This window comes from Grammomys surdaster, unplaced genomic scaffold (assembly GCF_004785775.1).
Source record: "Grammomys surdaster isolate TR1022 unplaced genomic scaffold, NIH_TR_1.0 126176, whole genome shotgun sequence".
NCBI lineage: Eukaryota > Metazoa > Chordata > Mammalia > Rodentia > Muridae > Grammomys > Grammomys surdaster.
The window spans coordinates 468,223-485,235 of record NW_021620983.1 but is presented as its reverse complement, the minus strand read 5'-3'; the positions used below and the strand labels follow the sequence as shown (position 1 = coordinate 485,235).

General features: G+C 37.9%; 1 protein-coding gene across 4 annotated transcripts in view; it reads right to left on the bottom strand.

Moving 5' to 3' along the window:
* Positions 1-17,013, bottom strand: part of Dennd5b (DENN domain containing 5B) — a 132,829-nt gene that overhangs the window by 98,882 nt on the left and 16,934 nt on the right. For 3 of the 4 annotated variants that reach the window (XM_028757571.1, XM_028757573.1, XM_028757574.1), the window contains exons 2-3: positions 9,729-9,794; positions 5,480-5,589 (exon numbers count right to left, since the gene is read on the bottom strand). In XM_028757571.1, the coding sequence (XP_028613404.1) occupies positions 5,480-5,589; positions 9,729-9,794 (176 nt within the window). The remainder of the gene's footprint in view (positions 1-5,479; positions 5,590-9,728; positions 9,795-17,013) is intronic. The other variant, XM_028757572.1, reaches the window with a different exon arrangement.

Below are 17,013 nucleotides of genomic sequence, written 5' to 3'. Positions count from 1 at the left end.
CACCACTCTCACGTTTCCAGTTCCACCTGTCTTCACAGAGCACAAGCCGTTCCACTTCTCTTTCTCTCCCATTTCTCTCCCACATACTTGCTCATCATGGTGGCACCGCAGGCTGTGCCATGTGGCTGTGGGTAGGCCTCTAAGTGAAACTATCATTGTCCCTTGTGATGTCTACATTACAACAAGAGATATAGATTTGAATCCTAACTATGTTAATTATTTAACTGCAACTGGGACAGGTATTATAAAAAGGTATAGGATAGTAAGGAACCTGTTAAGAAGGTGGTTTAAAGGGACACCTTCTCTAAGAACATCCAATCTAAAATGAAATCTTAAGAATCAATAAGAATTTATCATTGGTGCTGGAGACATGGCTTCGTCATTAAGCCATTAATAGTGTTCTTGCAGCCGGGCGGGGGTGGTGCACGCTTTTAATCCCAGCACTTGGGAGGCAGAGGCAGGTGGATTTCTGAGTTCGAGGTCAGCCTGGTCTACAGAGTGAGTTCCAGGACAGCCAGGGCTACACAGAGAAACCCTGTCTCGAAAAAAAAAAAAACAAAAAAAAAAAAAAAAAAGAAAAAAAGAAAAAAAGAAAAAAAGAAAAAAAGAAAAAGAAAGGTGTTCTTGCAGAGGATCAGAGTTTGGTTCCCAGTACCCATGTCAAGAAGCTCACAATTGCTTGTAACTTGAGTTCCAGGGGATCCTATTCCTCTGGATACCACAGGCACTGGCACTCACATATTCACACAGATATATACATCAATAAATAAATACTTTAAAAACATGTATGTATGTATGTACATATGGACATACATGCTATTGTGTATATGTATAAGTCAGAGGGTAATTTTTGTAAATTGATTCTATCCCTCTATAATTCAGGTTCTGGGGACTGTTTGGTGCTGAATTGTCTGGTGGTAAGTAGCTTTATCTGCTGAGCTATCTCACTGGATGTATAATAAATCTTTTGTAAATAATAATAATAATTTACTATAGGAAGAAGAGTCAAATGAAGAGAGGCATCAGCAGAAGCTAATGGAAGAATAGAATAGACAAGAGCAGAAGCCAATTAGACAGTAATTAATAAATCCAAGTAAGAGATCTTGATGGTCTTAGACCAAGATAGTATATAGAAACCAAGAGAAACAGACAACTGACTATATACAGAAGAGGTAGGAAAGTTAAATTTTTAAGGGAGATATAGAGTGTTTTGGTTTAGGCAGTATGTTAGATGGTTGTAATAGACAGAAATGTGAATTCAGTTTTGGACATCTTGCTTTGGAGACATCAATGACAATGCAGCAATAGCTGCAATGTTAGGGATATGGGCAGTCTCCTAATGATGACTAAATTAGAATCTTATCTACTACTATTGTATTGAAACACACTAGCTCATATTAAAATAAATTTTAATCTATTTATTTACTGATTATTTACTCATTGAATTTATTTACAGTGCATGAGTGTTCTGTCTGTATGTACATATGTGTAACATGTCTGTTCTTGGTGCCTGAGGAGTTCAAAAGAGGGCTCAAATCCCCTGGAACTAGAGTTAAAGATAGTTGTGAGCTGCCATGTAGTGTCTACAGTTGAACTTGGGTCCTCTACAAGAGTATCAAGTCCTCTTAACTGCTAAACCATCTATTTAGCCCCTAAAGTTAATTTTAATGCCAAATCTCTGAATGCTAGCCAGGAATGATGGACTACACCTGGGTGGCTTAAGCAGGAAAAATCACTGAGAGTCTAAGGCTAGTCTGGGCTACAAAGTGAGATTCTAGAAATAACAAAACCAGGGTTCAGATATAGTTCAATTGGTAGAGTGCTTGTCTAGCATGCATGAAACCCTCAGCTGGAACTCCAGACCCTTATAAGCCCTTATAAGCCACTCATAGTAATACGATTAATATACAGCTGAAGATGCCCTTGATTTCCTCATCTTCTTGCTCATTCTCCCCAGTGATAAGATTACATTCGAGCTATGCTGGCAAGATAGCTTAGCTAGTGGCCTGAGTTTCTTCTGATCCCTGGAACTCATATAAAGGTGGAAAGAGAGACCCAACTTTTTTTTTTCTTTCTTTCTTTTTTTTTTTTTCTTTTTGAGACAGGGCTTCTCTGTGTAGCCCTGGCTGTCCTGGAACTCACTCTGTAGACCAGGCTGGCCTCGAACTCAGAAATCCACCTGCCTCTGCCTCCCAAGTGCTGGGATTAAAGGCATGTGCCACCACTGCCCGGCTGAGACCCAACTCTTATTAGCTGTCCTCACATGCATGAGCACATCCATATACACATACTTCCACTCAATGTTGGTGACAGTGGTCAGGGCTGAGCAGAGGTTCAAACAAAGTGTAGCTGCAGAAGATGGCAATGGGCAAAACAAACCTTGACTACTTGATTACTTTACCTGTATCTCAATATGAATGCTATTTCAGGGGGACAAGAAGCAAAGCTCCTGTGGCTGGGATCCTAGGGAACATGGTGAGAGGAAGCATCTCTCCTCATCCATAAGAGAAAATACGAACTTCTGTCTCTGAGGACTTAAAGTGCATGGATGTGCTTTGTTTCTGTGTAAAGTTCTCTGTTAAGTAAGTAGACATTGTCTTGGCTCTTTTCAATGCCATGTAGTTTTCGACCTTTATGTCTCTGAATAATAGTATGAAAAATCTGAGGGCTAGAGAGATGGCTCAAAGAATTAGGGCATTTATTGTTTTTGCAGAGAACACTTCAGTTTCAGTATCCAAATCAGACCTCTCACAACCACATGTAACTCTAGTGTCTGGGGATACCATGCCCTATTCTGGCCTACATAGGCACCTGCATACATGCACGCACGCACACAAATAACCTCAGTGTCCAGGAGGTAGAAGCAAAAACCAAACCAAACCAAACAAACAAACAAAAAAACAGAAGTTAAAGGCCATCTGTGTTTCTATAATAAACTAAGGACAGCCTGGGACTCTATGAGATCCTGTTTTAAAAAAACAAAACCAATCAACCAAACAAGACAATAGTAAATTTATAGATTACAAAGAACTTTATAATTGTTACTATACTTGAAATTACCTGAATATAATTTATAATTTATTTTAGCCTGACATGGTTGTGCACTCCTCTAATCCCAGCACTCAGTAGGTAGAAGCAAGCAAATCCCTCTGAGTTTGAGATCAGCTTGGTCTATATAGTGAGTTACAAGAAAGCCAGAGCTACATAGAGAAACTCTGTCTCAACCTGCTCCCAATCCCGCAAAAACAAACAAACAAACAAACAAACAAAAACCTTTTAATTTAGACATACAAAATAGAATAGTTATGTTTAACATAACTTGCTAAAAAACCACTTATTTTATTCCTATGAAATCCAAAGTGCCACACTTTAGTTTGTTGGTTGTTTATTTGTTGTTTGTTTGAGACAGGGTTTCTCTGTGTAGTCCTAGCTGTCCTGGAACTTGCTCTGTAGACCAGGGTGGTTTGTCTCATAGGCTATTCTAAATCCAGGCAAGTTGACAATGAAAGATTAATCATCATATTGCATGTGGTGGTTTGAATAGGTATGGCCCCCACAGACTCATGTGTCTGAATGCCTGGCACATAGGGAGTGGTACTATTAGGAGATGTGGCCTTGTTGGAGAAAGTGTGTAACTGTGGGAGCAGGCTTTGAGGTCTCCTATGCTCAAGCTACACCCTGTGTGGAACACAGTCTCTCCTTGCTGCCTGGCAATCAAGATGAAAAACTCTCAGCTCCATCTCTAGCACCATGCCAGCCTGCATGCTGCTATTGCTTCCCGTCATGACAATAATGGACTGAACCTCTGAACTGTAAGCCAGCCCCAATAAAATGTTTTCCTTCCTAAGAGTTGCCATGGTTATGGTATCTCTTCACAGCAGCAACACCCTAAGACAATGCATATCTGAAAACAACCTAGCAGGCATCTACCAAATAACTTCTTTCCCTTACAATCAGGAAATAATAGAATCTTTTATGTTTTTTTTTTTTTGGGGGGGGTCTACCTTTGAAATTCTCAAGAACTGCACTTATAACAGATCTCAACCTGCCATCAGTAGTTTCTGTGTCCACCTTGTCTAATCTCTTATTTGTTCATGTTGGGTCTCTTGAATTGTTTGTTATAGAGGTAACGAAGGTCTAAAGTACTACCAAACAGAATACTTCATAGAACGCTGAAAAACGAAACAAAACAAAACAAAACACACACACACAAAAACAACAAACCAACAAATCTATTACCTTCCTCCTTCCCAGGAATCTCAAAGAAAACATTTATTTAAAGATTATATTTATTGTTACTTTTTGTGTGCATACACATATGGTGTGTGGGGTATTGGTTAAGTAGGTATATGTGCTTTGAAGTCAGAGAACAACTTTCAGGAGTTGGTTTTCTCCTTCTAAAGTGAGATTTGAGAATCAAACACATGTCATCAGTTACCTATCGAGCCATCCTGCTTGCTGCCCAGAGAAATTTTAATCACTACTGGGTAGTATATTACAATGATTCAAGTGCTTTAATAAACAAATTTCTAGCAATCTTTAAATGATGCATTTAGACATCAACTCTTACAAGTTGTCCTCTGATCTCCACACAACTGAACCCAAATATATACAAACAAACAGATAGTTTTAAAGTTCCTTTCCATCTTCATAATGTCTGAAAATGATAAAATATAAGCCCAGTATACGTTATTCCTTGATATACAGAAACATATTATTCTCCTTCCCTCAATCAAAGTGGTTATCATAGTTTAAAGCATCAAACCCAAACACAGATTGATAGTAGGAAATAAAATGGACTTGAGGTTCTGTTGTATATTACGAACAAGTAAGATACTGTGGGGCTGGAGAGATGGCTCAGCGGTTAAGAGCACTGACTGCTCTTCCAGAGGTCCTGAGTTCAAATCCCAGCAACCACATGGTGGCTCACAACCATCCGTAATGAGATTGGATGCCCTCTTCTGGTGTGTCTGAAGACAGCTACAGTGTACTCATCAATACAATAAATAAATAAATATTAAAAAAAAAAAAAAGAAAAAAAAAAAAGATACTGTGATAACGGCTGTGGGAAATCTGAGTATCTTCTCGGAGACTCAATTTCCCCATCTGCAAGATAGACAATATTATATTTCTAGGGTTCTGTAGAGAGATGGCTTTGTGTTTAAGAGCATTTGATGTTCTTCCAAAGGACCTGAGTTTTTGTTCCCAACACCCACAGCCACATTAAGTGGCTCTCAACCCCCTCTAGCTCTGGCTTCAGGGGATCTGATGCCCTCTTCTGGTCTCTTTGGGTACTTACTTCTATGTAGCATACAAAAAAACAGACACACATACACACACTAAAAAAAATAAAATCTTAAAATACTATTTCTCATATAATTTAAAAGATTAATTAAGTTAAATAATACATTTATCATTTATATTTTAATAAACTAAAAGCAATGCTAAAAAAAATGGAAAGAAAAAGAAAAATATATACCATGTTCACTGCATCTTGATCAAAAGGGTTCCATTCTATGTTCTGAGGATAGTGGGCCAGGACTTTGGATTTGAATGTTCTTCTCAAAGGACTCTGGTCAAAATTTTCACCTACAATAGATAATTAATAATCAATTAATAACTGGAATTTAAAAAGACATAATTTTAAAATTATTATTATATTATTATCATAATTATTAAAGATAGAGTTTCTCTGTGTAGCCCTGGCTGTTTTGGAACTTGCTCTATAAACCAAGGCCTCAAACTCAGAAATCCACCTGCCTCTGACTCCTGAGTACTGGGATTAAAGGTATGTACCACCATGCCCGGCATATATATGTGTGTGTGTGTGTGTGTGTGTGTGTGTGTGTGTGTGTGTATATATATATATATATATTTACTGATTATATTCAACAACCTTAGTTGAAAAATATTTGTCAACTGGAAAACTATCAATAAAAATGGCTGAACTCAGGAGGCAGACACAGGTGGATCTCTGTCAATTCTATAAAGTGAGTCCCATCTCAAGCTAGTCAAGGTTATACAGTAAGACTGTCTCAAAACAAAAGAAAAATAAATGAAAAGTATAAAAGACAAAAAGAAACCTGCACTTAGAAATTTTAAAAATAAAATAAAACCACTAATATCATTGGTGTCATATAATTACTACACCCACATCAACATATGATGATTGAAAATTTATATAAAAACATTTCATGGAAGTAGTTTAAACTAAAGGTTATGAGATTGAAGTTTTACACACAAACTCAACTCTGCAATGCAGAGGAGACAACTTTGTTTACATTGCCACAAAACTGGCATACAGATACAGGTTTTCAATGACTGAATCAGCAATATCAAAAACATCATTGCTGGGACTATCTAGTGGAAAAATACACTAAACACATTAACTTTTTAAAGAAGTAATTCTATGCCCAAGTTACCACCTGGCAAATCTCTAGTCTATATTATATATGTGTATTTACATATACATGTGTACATACATACATACATACATACATGTATCTATATATACATATAGATATGTAATATTCATGCTGGGTGGTGGTGGCACACACCTTTAATCCTAGCACTTAGGAGGCGAGGGAGGTGAATCTCTGAGTTCAAGACCAGCCTGGTCTACAGCATGAGTTCCAAGATGTCCAGGGATACACAGAGAAAACCTGTCTCAAAACCACCACCCACAATAAAAATTCTGTGAGAGTTGTCAAATTTGTTTTTTATTTCCTTGACCAAATTAATTTTCTTTTTTCTTTTTCTTTTTTATTTTATTTTTATTTTTTTGGTTTTTTGAGACCCAAATTAAATTTCTTTTTTTTTTTCTTTTTTTGTTTTGTCTTGTTTTTGTTTTTTGGGACAGGGTTTCTCTTTATAGCCCGGGCTGTCCTGGAACTCACTCTGTAGACCAGGCCTGCCTCTGCCTCCCAAGTGCTGGGATTAAAGGCATGCGCCACCACTGCCCAGCCCAAATTAAATTTCATAAGACTTGTTACTCCCAAATACCTTAGTTTTATAAAATAGCTTGATGCTGATGGATCTGTTTTAAACATCCAGTGTCAAAAAGTTGGTATCAAGGGGTTAGAAGAGCTCAAAGAAACTCCATCATTTATTTTTTTTTCTTTCTTTCTTTCTTTCTTTCTTTCTTTCTTTCTTTCTTTCTTTCTTTCTTCCTTCCTTCCTTCCTTCCTTTCTTCCTTCCTTTTCCTTCCTTCCTTCCTTCCTTCCTTCCTTCCATCCATCCATCCATCCATTCATCCATCCATCTTTTTTGAGACTATTATACAGCTCTGGCTGTTCTGGAACTCACTTTTTAAGTTCTACTTTTAAGTTCTAATTAAGTACAAACTGTAGTTATATATCAATGTAATTTATCAGTATTTGCACAATTAAAGGTATCACAATGCAATCAGACTTAGAAGTGACACTGCCATCTTGCTAGACATACTCAATTTCCACTTGGAGTAAAAATATGAAAAGATATATCCTAACAGCTTTGAATTGTGTAAAAGTTTTTTAAAAATCACAGAAGGGAACTGTTACACACTAAAATCTTGCTGGAAACTACAATATTAGCTATATAAGAACTTAATTTAATATTTGCAGAAAGCAACTAAACTATGGCTTCTAATTGGTGTCCCTGAGAAATGATCATTTTCCTTTGGGGGGTCTCTTGATTTACTTAGCCAAGTACCACAGCTCTGTATGTTTCTAGTTGGTAGCTCTATATTCTAAGAGTTGAGAGCTTTCACTTTCAGGAGAGAAACTGTTAAAGACAGCCAAAACTAGATGTGGTTTCTCATGTCTGTAATCTAAGCAGTTGAGATGCAGAGGCAATGTCTGTAAACTAAGCAGTTGAGACATAGAGGCACAAGGCTCACTAAGGCCAGCCTGGGCTAGAAAGCTGAGTCCTTTCTCAATAAATAAACAGACAAACAAATGCTCTTTTAACAAATTTATCAATTTCTATGCTTTGCTACTAGATTACCTAATGACCAAAAGTCATGTAGATAAATATTACATTATCTATGAGTCTGTGTGACAGAGCGTCCCAGGATTCAGGATTCAAAACTGTTCGCTTCTGGAAAAATGATGCTCTTAAGCTGATACTTGATGTTCATGTGAACACTAAAATAATTTATATTTCTTACTTAAAAAAGAGATTAGATTTCACTTTACCTTATGTAGCGGGGGATGCCCATAAATAAATAAACACACAAGAAAAAGTTCCTGTGGTTCTAAAAAATCTATGCTACTAGGCTGGGAATGGTAGTGCACACCTTTCTGTGAGTTTGAGGCCAGCCTGGTCTACATAGTGAATTCCAGGACACCCAGGACTAATTAAAGGAATCTTGCCTCAAAAAACAAACAAAAAGCCCTATGCTACTGACTTAGCTATTGTCATAGCAAAACTCTAAGGAACCCTCTCTTTGGCCCTCAATCTAAGACCCAGATAACTACTTTTATCTATAATAAGTAAAATGCAAAATACCACAGGAACAGAAAAACAGCATATAACCCAGGATACAGCTACGTGTAATACTTACCTTTTAGTGAATTCCTGCCTGTGCATGGTTAAAATAGCAACATCTTCATTCAGATATCAAGTTATAAATGGGATAGAAGATAAATCAGAGAAGTCATTACAATGCCATTTTTAATATAATTGTTCTGTTGCCTGTGGAACACCAACCTTCTCAAGGTACAACCAATTTACTTCCATACACAATTTCACAAAAACACAAAACATATAAACAGCAACATGTATCCTCTATCACCGCCACCACCACCATAGCCGCCACCACCACCACCGCCACCGCCACCACCGCCACTGTTATTACGCCACTATTAACACTTCTACCACCACTACCTCGACACCACCACCACTCTTAACTCTATCACCACCCCAGCGCCTAGCAATACCATCACCAGTTCTCTTATATTGTTTAAAAGAAAAAAAAAAAAAAGAACAACAAGAAAGATCTCTGCAGTATATAAAGATGTCTTGGCAAATATTATTTTGAAATAAATTAGGGAAAGAATCTGATACCACTGGTAAGAATTTAGAAATGAGAGAATGTAACTATTCTATTCTTATTAACATCTGTGGGAGAGGGAAAAAAGTTCCATAATTACCTTAGGGACATAGAAGCTAGGAGAACAACCTACTCTTTTCATTTTGAATGCATATTTTTATGTCATTAACTCAGAATTTATTGCTAGGACTAAACAGAAAAAATGACTGGGTTTGAGATTTTGGATTCACATGAAATAGAAACTGTATATAAACATCCTTAAGTGAAAATTCACTTTTTAAATATAGTCCTGAAACAAATGAGGACTGTAAATTTCTTCAAGTATTTATATACTTGTAAGGCCCTGTTTTTACCACTGCCAAAAGATAGTCACAATGTTCACATCTTTGCTATAACTATATACAGCCCTAATTTTAAACAATATTGCCACGTAATATAGTAAATTTAAGCTGTAATCAAACCTCTCCTCCAAGAAAATATAAAATACATGCCAAGACACCTTAGACTGGCAAATACATTTTTTTTCAAGGCTTGAAGCAAATGAGGTCTTTATGAAAATTAAGATGTAGATGAGAGAACAAAATACAAGTATCTATAATTTTGTCTTAGCAAATTTAAGAAACATTCATATTAGGATGTGGGGTGAATTAAAATTATGATTTCTAATACGCCAATTCATTTTAAAACTATTTTTACCTGAAGTTGAATTTGCAGTATCTTGGCTCTTGCCATGACGATCTGCTTCTAGCCATTGGTACAAAACTACATAATGTAATAGAAACAAAAATCTTTATGAACAAAGCAAAAACAAACTAAATGATATTGAAGAATGGAAATGAGAATAAAAAATTAAACAAATGCAATTAAATTTGAGACATTCAGGTCAAGCACATAGCTTAACATTAGTGATATGTAGCTTACAAGCAAAGAACATGAGTAATTTTAACACAATAAATACTAGTTAGTTATTTGTAACAGATAGTTTTATGAAGGAAAAGTACATGCATTTTAATATTAATTTCAGAGAAATATCAAGAGAAAGCTAACAAAGTATGATGATAAAACTAAATGAGTTGTATAAACTGTATTGTGAGCACTGCTACCTACTACAATGGGTGTGGCCCAAGAACTACTCTCCCAAGATGCTAACAACCATGTTGAATGACAAGAGCTCTCAGTTACTGCAAGTGTGACAGACAGTTTGAGATTTCCTTATAAGATCAAATAATGCGCTGGACATATAACTCCATAAATCTAGTCTCAGGAGCAAAACACCACGTTTCAAGAGGAATGGTTTATACCTGGTAAGTACTCACCAAAACTATCAAGGAAACCAGACAACAAAGCCTGAGAAACTGTCACAGCCAAGAGGAGCTTCAGAAGATATGACAACTAAATGCAAAACAGCACAATGATCCTCTAAGAGAAAAAGAACACTAGGCAAAAACTAAGAAAATCCAGACGGGGCTTCCATCTCTCAACTCCACCTTGTATTGTAGGAGTTAGAAGTCTGGGTTGACAAAGAGGAAGACCAACAGAGTCAAATAACCTGGGGGCTCCCAGAGACTGAACCACCAGCCAAAGAGTGAGCATGGGCTGAACCTAGCTCCCCTCACTCACCGGATATATGTAGCAGATGTGCAGCTTGGTCTTCATATGGGTCCCCCAACAACTGGAGTGGAGGCTGTCCCTGACTCTATTGTCTGCCTGTAGATCCTGTTCCCCTAACTGAAGTCTTGCTTCAGTGGGAGAGGATATATCTAGTCTTGCAAGGACTTGATGTATCAGGGTGGGGTAATACCCACAGTGAGCCTCCTCCTTCTCAGAGGAGAAGGGGAGGAGGGAGTTGGGGAAAGGAGCTGTGTTAGGGAACTAGGACAGGGGTGCTGATATTGGGATATAAAGTGAATGAATGAATGAATGAATGAATGAATAAATAAATAAATAGGAAAAAACTCTGTATTGTAGCTATGAGCTTTTCTATCTTCTTCTTTGTTCCCAGAATAACAACTCTGAGACTAATAATTTATTAATAAATTCTTAGGCCATTTATTAATAAGCTTCAGCTTATTCTCCAACTAGCCCATTACTTATATAACCCATTTAAACTACTCTTATGTCTTCCACATGGTTAGTCTCCTTCAGTTTCATGTGACTGTCTCCAGAGCTCCAGGGCGAACCTCTCCCACCTTTTTCCCAGAATTCCTCTCTCTCTACTGGATGTCCCACCTTCCAATTCTACCTCAGCTCATTATTGGCCATAGCCTTTTTTTATTAACAAGTGATGCTTCCATACAGCATATAAGAGATTCTACATCGGGTCTTCAAGTATGGGTTGAAGTCTCCAGAAACCCAAAGACAGAGTTCTATTCCATTAAATGTCCCTCTTATACCATTATGTCAGGCCCATACTCAAAACATAATAGGTAAAGAAGAGTATCTAAAATAGCATCACTGCATGTTGAAGTATTATTCAAAGGTGTCATTTTTACTAGAATTATTAGCAAACATCTTCCACGGGACTTTTAGTTATGCCTTCAGAACTATATATTATCTTCTTATTATTCCAAGGTGACATAAGATCACCTGAATAAAGTATTCTCTCAACCTTTCTATTCCATTAGATTCAGATACATTATTTAATAACTCTGCTACATCATAATTGACCATTACAGCCTGCTCCTCTCTACCTCACTTTCCCCTTTCTTTTCTCCTGTTCATGCTATGCTAATTTAACCTCATCTTGGTAAATAATATATGATCTTTCATGTGCCAGAGCTTCAACAACTGTAGCTGGGCTGTGTACAAACCAGTTTTGTTGATTCTTTATTGTCCTAACATTGTTTGAGGATTAATCAGCATTAAACCCGTGCCAGAAACCTTAGGGCAAGGCTCAGTAACAGGGCTGTTCGGGAAATAGATTAAGACAAAGTTGTGTAAAAATCTATGACAAGAGTTTTTGCTTATGACACTTGTATGAAAATAACTTGGAAGAAGATATCAGGAAAAAATAGATCCATTGTACTTCTTTCTGAATACAGGGGACTAGTCAAGATGTGTTACTAACTTCGGAAGGTAGCAAATGGGAAAGTTATTAATAAATCTATATGCATAGCTACTAAGCTACTGTCTGAAGTTAAAAAACTGTATGGCCTTCCCTGGTTATCCTTTAAGTCCAAATAGCACAAATTTTCTGTAGGATGACTCTGAAGTACCAGAAACAGAGGACCTGTTTAATAAGATCCAGAGTAGATAAACATAAGCAGTGAGCCGGGCGGTGGTGGCGCACGCCTTTAATCCCAGCACTTGGGAGGCAGAGGCAGGCGGATTTCTGAGTTCGAGAGTTCGAGGCTAGCCTGGTCTACAGCGTGAGTTCCAGGACAGCCAGGGCTACACAGAGAAACCCTGTCTCGAGAACCAAAAAAAAAAAAAAAAAAAACATAAGCAGTGGTGTCTACAAAATATGTTTAAAGGACCTATGTATGGTATTATTACATTCTTAGTAGGAGGCTAAGGCAAAGGGTGATGAGTCGGAGGCCAGCCTGGGATCCACAGCAAGACCCTATCTCAAAAAACAAAGAAGTCCTCTAACCCTTTATTAAAGACAAAATTCCTCAAAAATTCAAAAGGTTTGTGTTTTTTCTCCCTTACTCACCTGCTGAGTTCAGCCTACACCTTCCAGCATAACACAATCACTTTGTGATATATCTTGAATGAGAATAAAATAGTCAATCTTTCAGTACTATTACTTTAATGTACATCATTTAGCAACTTCTAGGCCATTAAGATCCCCTAAAGTTCAACCAGATCTAGGGGCTCTCTGACTTGTGTTTGCTCACCTAATTTCCCATTAAGTGACTGGAAAAGTCAGTAACCGCAACAGATGTGCCTATACAAACTAACATTAAAATTAAAGCTAATTAAAATTAGCTTTATTGAGATATACCTCACATACTTTAATATTTATCCTTTAAATATATGTGATGCACCGAGCAGTGGTGGCGCACACCTTTAATCCCAGCACTGGCGAGGCAGAGCAAGGCTGATTTCTAAGTTTGAGGCCAGCCTGGTCTACAGAGTAAGTTCCAGGGCAGCCAGGGCTACACAGAGAAACCCTGTCTCGAAAATAAATATACATATATATGTGTGCGTATGTATGTGTATATATATATATATATATATATATATATATATATATATGTACACACATGTATATATACATATATATACATATATATTAATATCTATGTGTATATAATATATATATACAATTTAATAATCTTTAGTTTTTTTCACTGAGTTAAACCAGCAACTTAATTTTGAAAACATTTTATCACCTCCCAAAAGAAACATTACATCCACACAAATATCCCTATATGCTAAATGCTTTTCCTACCTGATTCTTGTCTTTTTTTCATATAGAATATGGAAAAATTAGTTTAAACAATATGTAAAAAGACCCCAAAAACTTTGGGAGGGGAGACAGTGAGATGGCTCAAGGCTCTTGCTCTGTGATGCCCTAGATCCTATCCCTGGGAAACACGTGGTGGAAGAGAACAGACTTACACAAGCTGTCCTCTGATTTCCACTTACACACCATGGCTTGGATCCCTCACCACACACTAAATAAAGAGTAAAAATAAGGAAATAAGTTTAAAAATTAAGTTTTTCAAATGAATGTTTTTTCTGTCTAATCTTATTCATATACTAACTTGGAAACTTATTATAAAAATAATTTACTTGTGTGGCTGTGTGTGTGTCAACGCATGTATGTATATGTGTGAAGACCAGATGCAACTTCGAGTTTCTTCCGCTATTGATCTCTGTTTCACTTTGAGTTTCAATATTTTATTCAAGTTTTATTTTAGGTGATGTTGATTACATGATTACAGCATTTGAAGAAGATATAATTCCATACAAAATGGAAACTCTAAAATATACTCATTAAAGTACTAAAAAAATAAATTGAGTACAGAAGTCCAATTTACATCCCTAGTGTTGTCAGCACGTGATTACAATCACAGAACGTCTGCCCAGCTCATAGCTGGGGCTCCAGAAAGCTATGTCATACTCTGGTGCAATGAGAAAACAACAAACCCACACACAACAGCAAGAGGAGTTAAGTCCAGAATTACTGGCTTTATCATATCCTTCCTGTCTACCCCAAAATGGCACAGTAACACAAAAGAACTAACACCACACCCTGTAGGCTACTTCTGGGGTAAAGAAGGCTAGAGTGAGAACAGAGCATGAAGAGTTACTTTATTCTTTATTTCTTAATTTTTAAAATGTTTTTATTGGATATTTTATTTATTTACGTTTCGGATGTCATCCCTTTCTACATCCCCCGCCCAGAACCTCCTATCCCATCCCCCCTCCTCCTTTTTGCTTTTATACCATTTTAATTATATGGGTATTAGGAGCCGACTCTGAACAAAAAGCAGCTATCATCTTTACAGCCATCTCAAGCCATATACCCTGACAAGAGACTTGTTTTCAACAGCCTACAACAGCTGACCACACTCTGATAAACATCTTGCTTTTCTTACATATCTTGTCTTGTTGTTTAATGCCCCCAACTGCAAGGCGCACGTGGTAAAGTGTCTTCAACTGCGTTCCCCTGCTTGTGCTTATATATACCCATGATTTCCTTTCAATAAAGGTGAGACTTGAGGCGAGACTTGAGATGAAACTTGATCAGACTCCCTGTCTTGTCTCCATTCTCCGTCCCCACTCTCTCTCTTGCTAGGCCCTGACCCACAGACCAGAACAACAGAACAGGTCGTTACAATGGGTGTATTAAGGTCTTGCTTGTTCCTTGACTATTTGCATCTATTGTATTGCTAGACCCTCAACCTAGAACTGACCTTAATACACACATGTAATTAAAATGGTATAAAAGTCGGGCAGTGGTGGTGCACGCCTTTAATCCCAGCACTTGGGAGGCAGAGGCAGGCGGATTTCTGAGTTCGAGGCCAACCTGGTCTACAGAGTGAGTTCCAGGACAGCCAGGGCTATAAAGAGAAACCCTGTCTCGAAAAACAAAAAAATAACAAAAACAAATAAAATGGTATAAAAGCTTGTTCTTTGAAGAGTTATTTTAAAATGTCCTTTCAGATGGGTCTGTCTATATCATCAAGCCACAAGCTTTACAGCAATTAGAGTTAAGAAACTAAGGTTCAAGCCAGGCAGTGGTGGCGCATGCCTTTAATCCCAGCACTTGGGAGGCAGAGGCAGGTGGATTTCTGAGTTCGAGGCCAGCCTGGTCTACATAGTGAGTTCTAGGACAGCCAGGGCTACACAGAGAAACCCTGTCTCAAAAAAACAAAAAAAAACAAACAAACAAACAAAAAAAAACAAAAAAAAAAGCCCCCCCCCCCCCCCAAAAAAAAAGAAAAGAAAAAAAAAAGAAACTAAGGTTCAATGCCAAGGAAGTCATAATTTTTATCTGTTAACTTAATATAGATTTGCAAAGTGCCAGTTACTAGTCCCTATCTGCAGCTACTGCTAGATTTTAAAAAACAAAAACAAAAACTGGCACGTATGCCAGGGCCAAGTTTCCCTCAATTTAAAGGGTCATTTTCTTCTGTTCTTCTGAAGCGTTAACACCTTAAAGGTGAATCATTTTGTTTGTTTCTTTGTTTTTTCCAGAGACAGGGTTTCTCTGTTATAGCAGCCCTGGCTGTCCTGGATGCGCTTTGTAAACCAGATTACCCTCAAACTCAAAGAGATCTGCCTGCTTCTGCCTCTGGAGTGCTGGGATTAAAGGTATGTGCCACCACACCTAAATTTAATAAATTAAATTTATTTAATTTATTAATTTTAATGTGTGAATGCTTTGCCTGCACATAAGTATGTGTATCATAGGCATGTGTATCATATGGTGCCCATGGACATCAGAAGAGAGCATCCAATCCATCTGCAAGTTCAGACAGGATGGTTATGAACCACCAGGTGGTTCTGTGTGGTTTAATCTAAGTGATGGGAGTTTAACCAGGGTCTTCTGTAAAGGCAACCAAGTGCTCTTAACTGCTGAACTATCTCTCTAGCCCGAAAGTTGAATCACTTTAAATCTGGAGGTCTAACATGATACTCGGAAATGTCTTTTTCCTTGTTTGTTTGATACAAGGTCTCATATAGCCCAGGCTGGCCTTAAAATTCCTATGTAGCTGGAGTTGACCCTCTGCCACCCTCAAGGGTGGCAATTACAGGGTGCACCATAACATCCTGTATGATAGTTAGCAACTCTCATGTCCCAGGCATACAATATTAAACAATATATTAAATTCTGGAGTCTCTTTATTTCTGCCATGTACTTGTGGATCGGATGTAAGCTCTCAGGTACTACCCCAGTGTCATGCCTTCCTATCTGATGTCATACTCCCTATCATGATGGTCATGGATTATAACCCTCTGAAACCACAAACCCAATTAAATGTTTTCTTTTATAAACTGCCTTGGTCAAAAGTTGGATAGTGAAGAGACACTTGCTTACAGGCCTGATAACCTGGGTTCCATACCCAGAACCTACATAAAAGTGGAAGAAGAGAGTGACTCAAAAGTTGTCCCATGTAACATGTACAAATATGCCCTCCCCACATTTTATAAGAATATTTTTTTAAATCCTGAAGGTAGCTATTGTTGGGAGCCGCCACGAGAGCTGACAAAGTCCGCCATCGCTAGGTGGCGCTGTCGCCCGTAATTCTTCCTAGTACCAAGTAAACTGCGCATGTGCCATGGTTAGCCCGCCAAAGCTAAGCCCATCCCACGGCGTTTGGCGCGCTACGAGTAAGCAGCCAATCAGGGGGTGAATACCCCGCTCTGGGGTATATAGGCAGTGCTTTCCCACGCCTTCTTCGTCTTCTACCACCATTTTGGTTTAGGGAAATAAACGTGTTTCTACAGAAGGATTCTGGTGTGTATGTGTGTGTGCGTGTGTGTATGTTTTTTGCCGGCGAGACCATTACGCGCGCGCCCCACA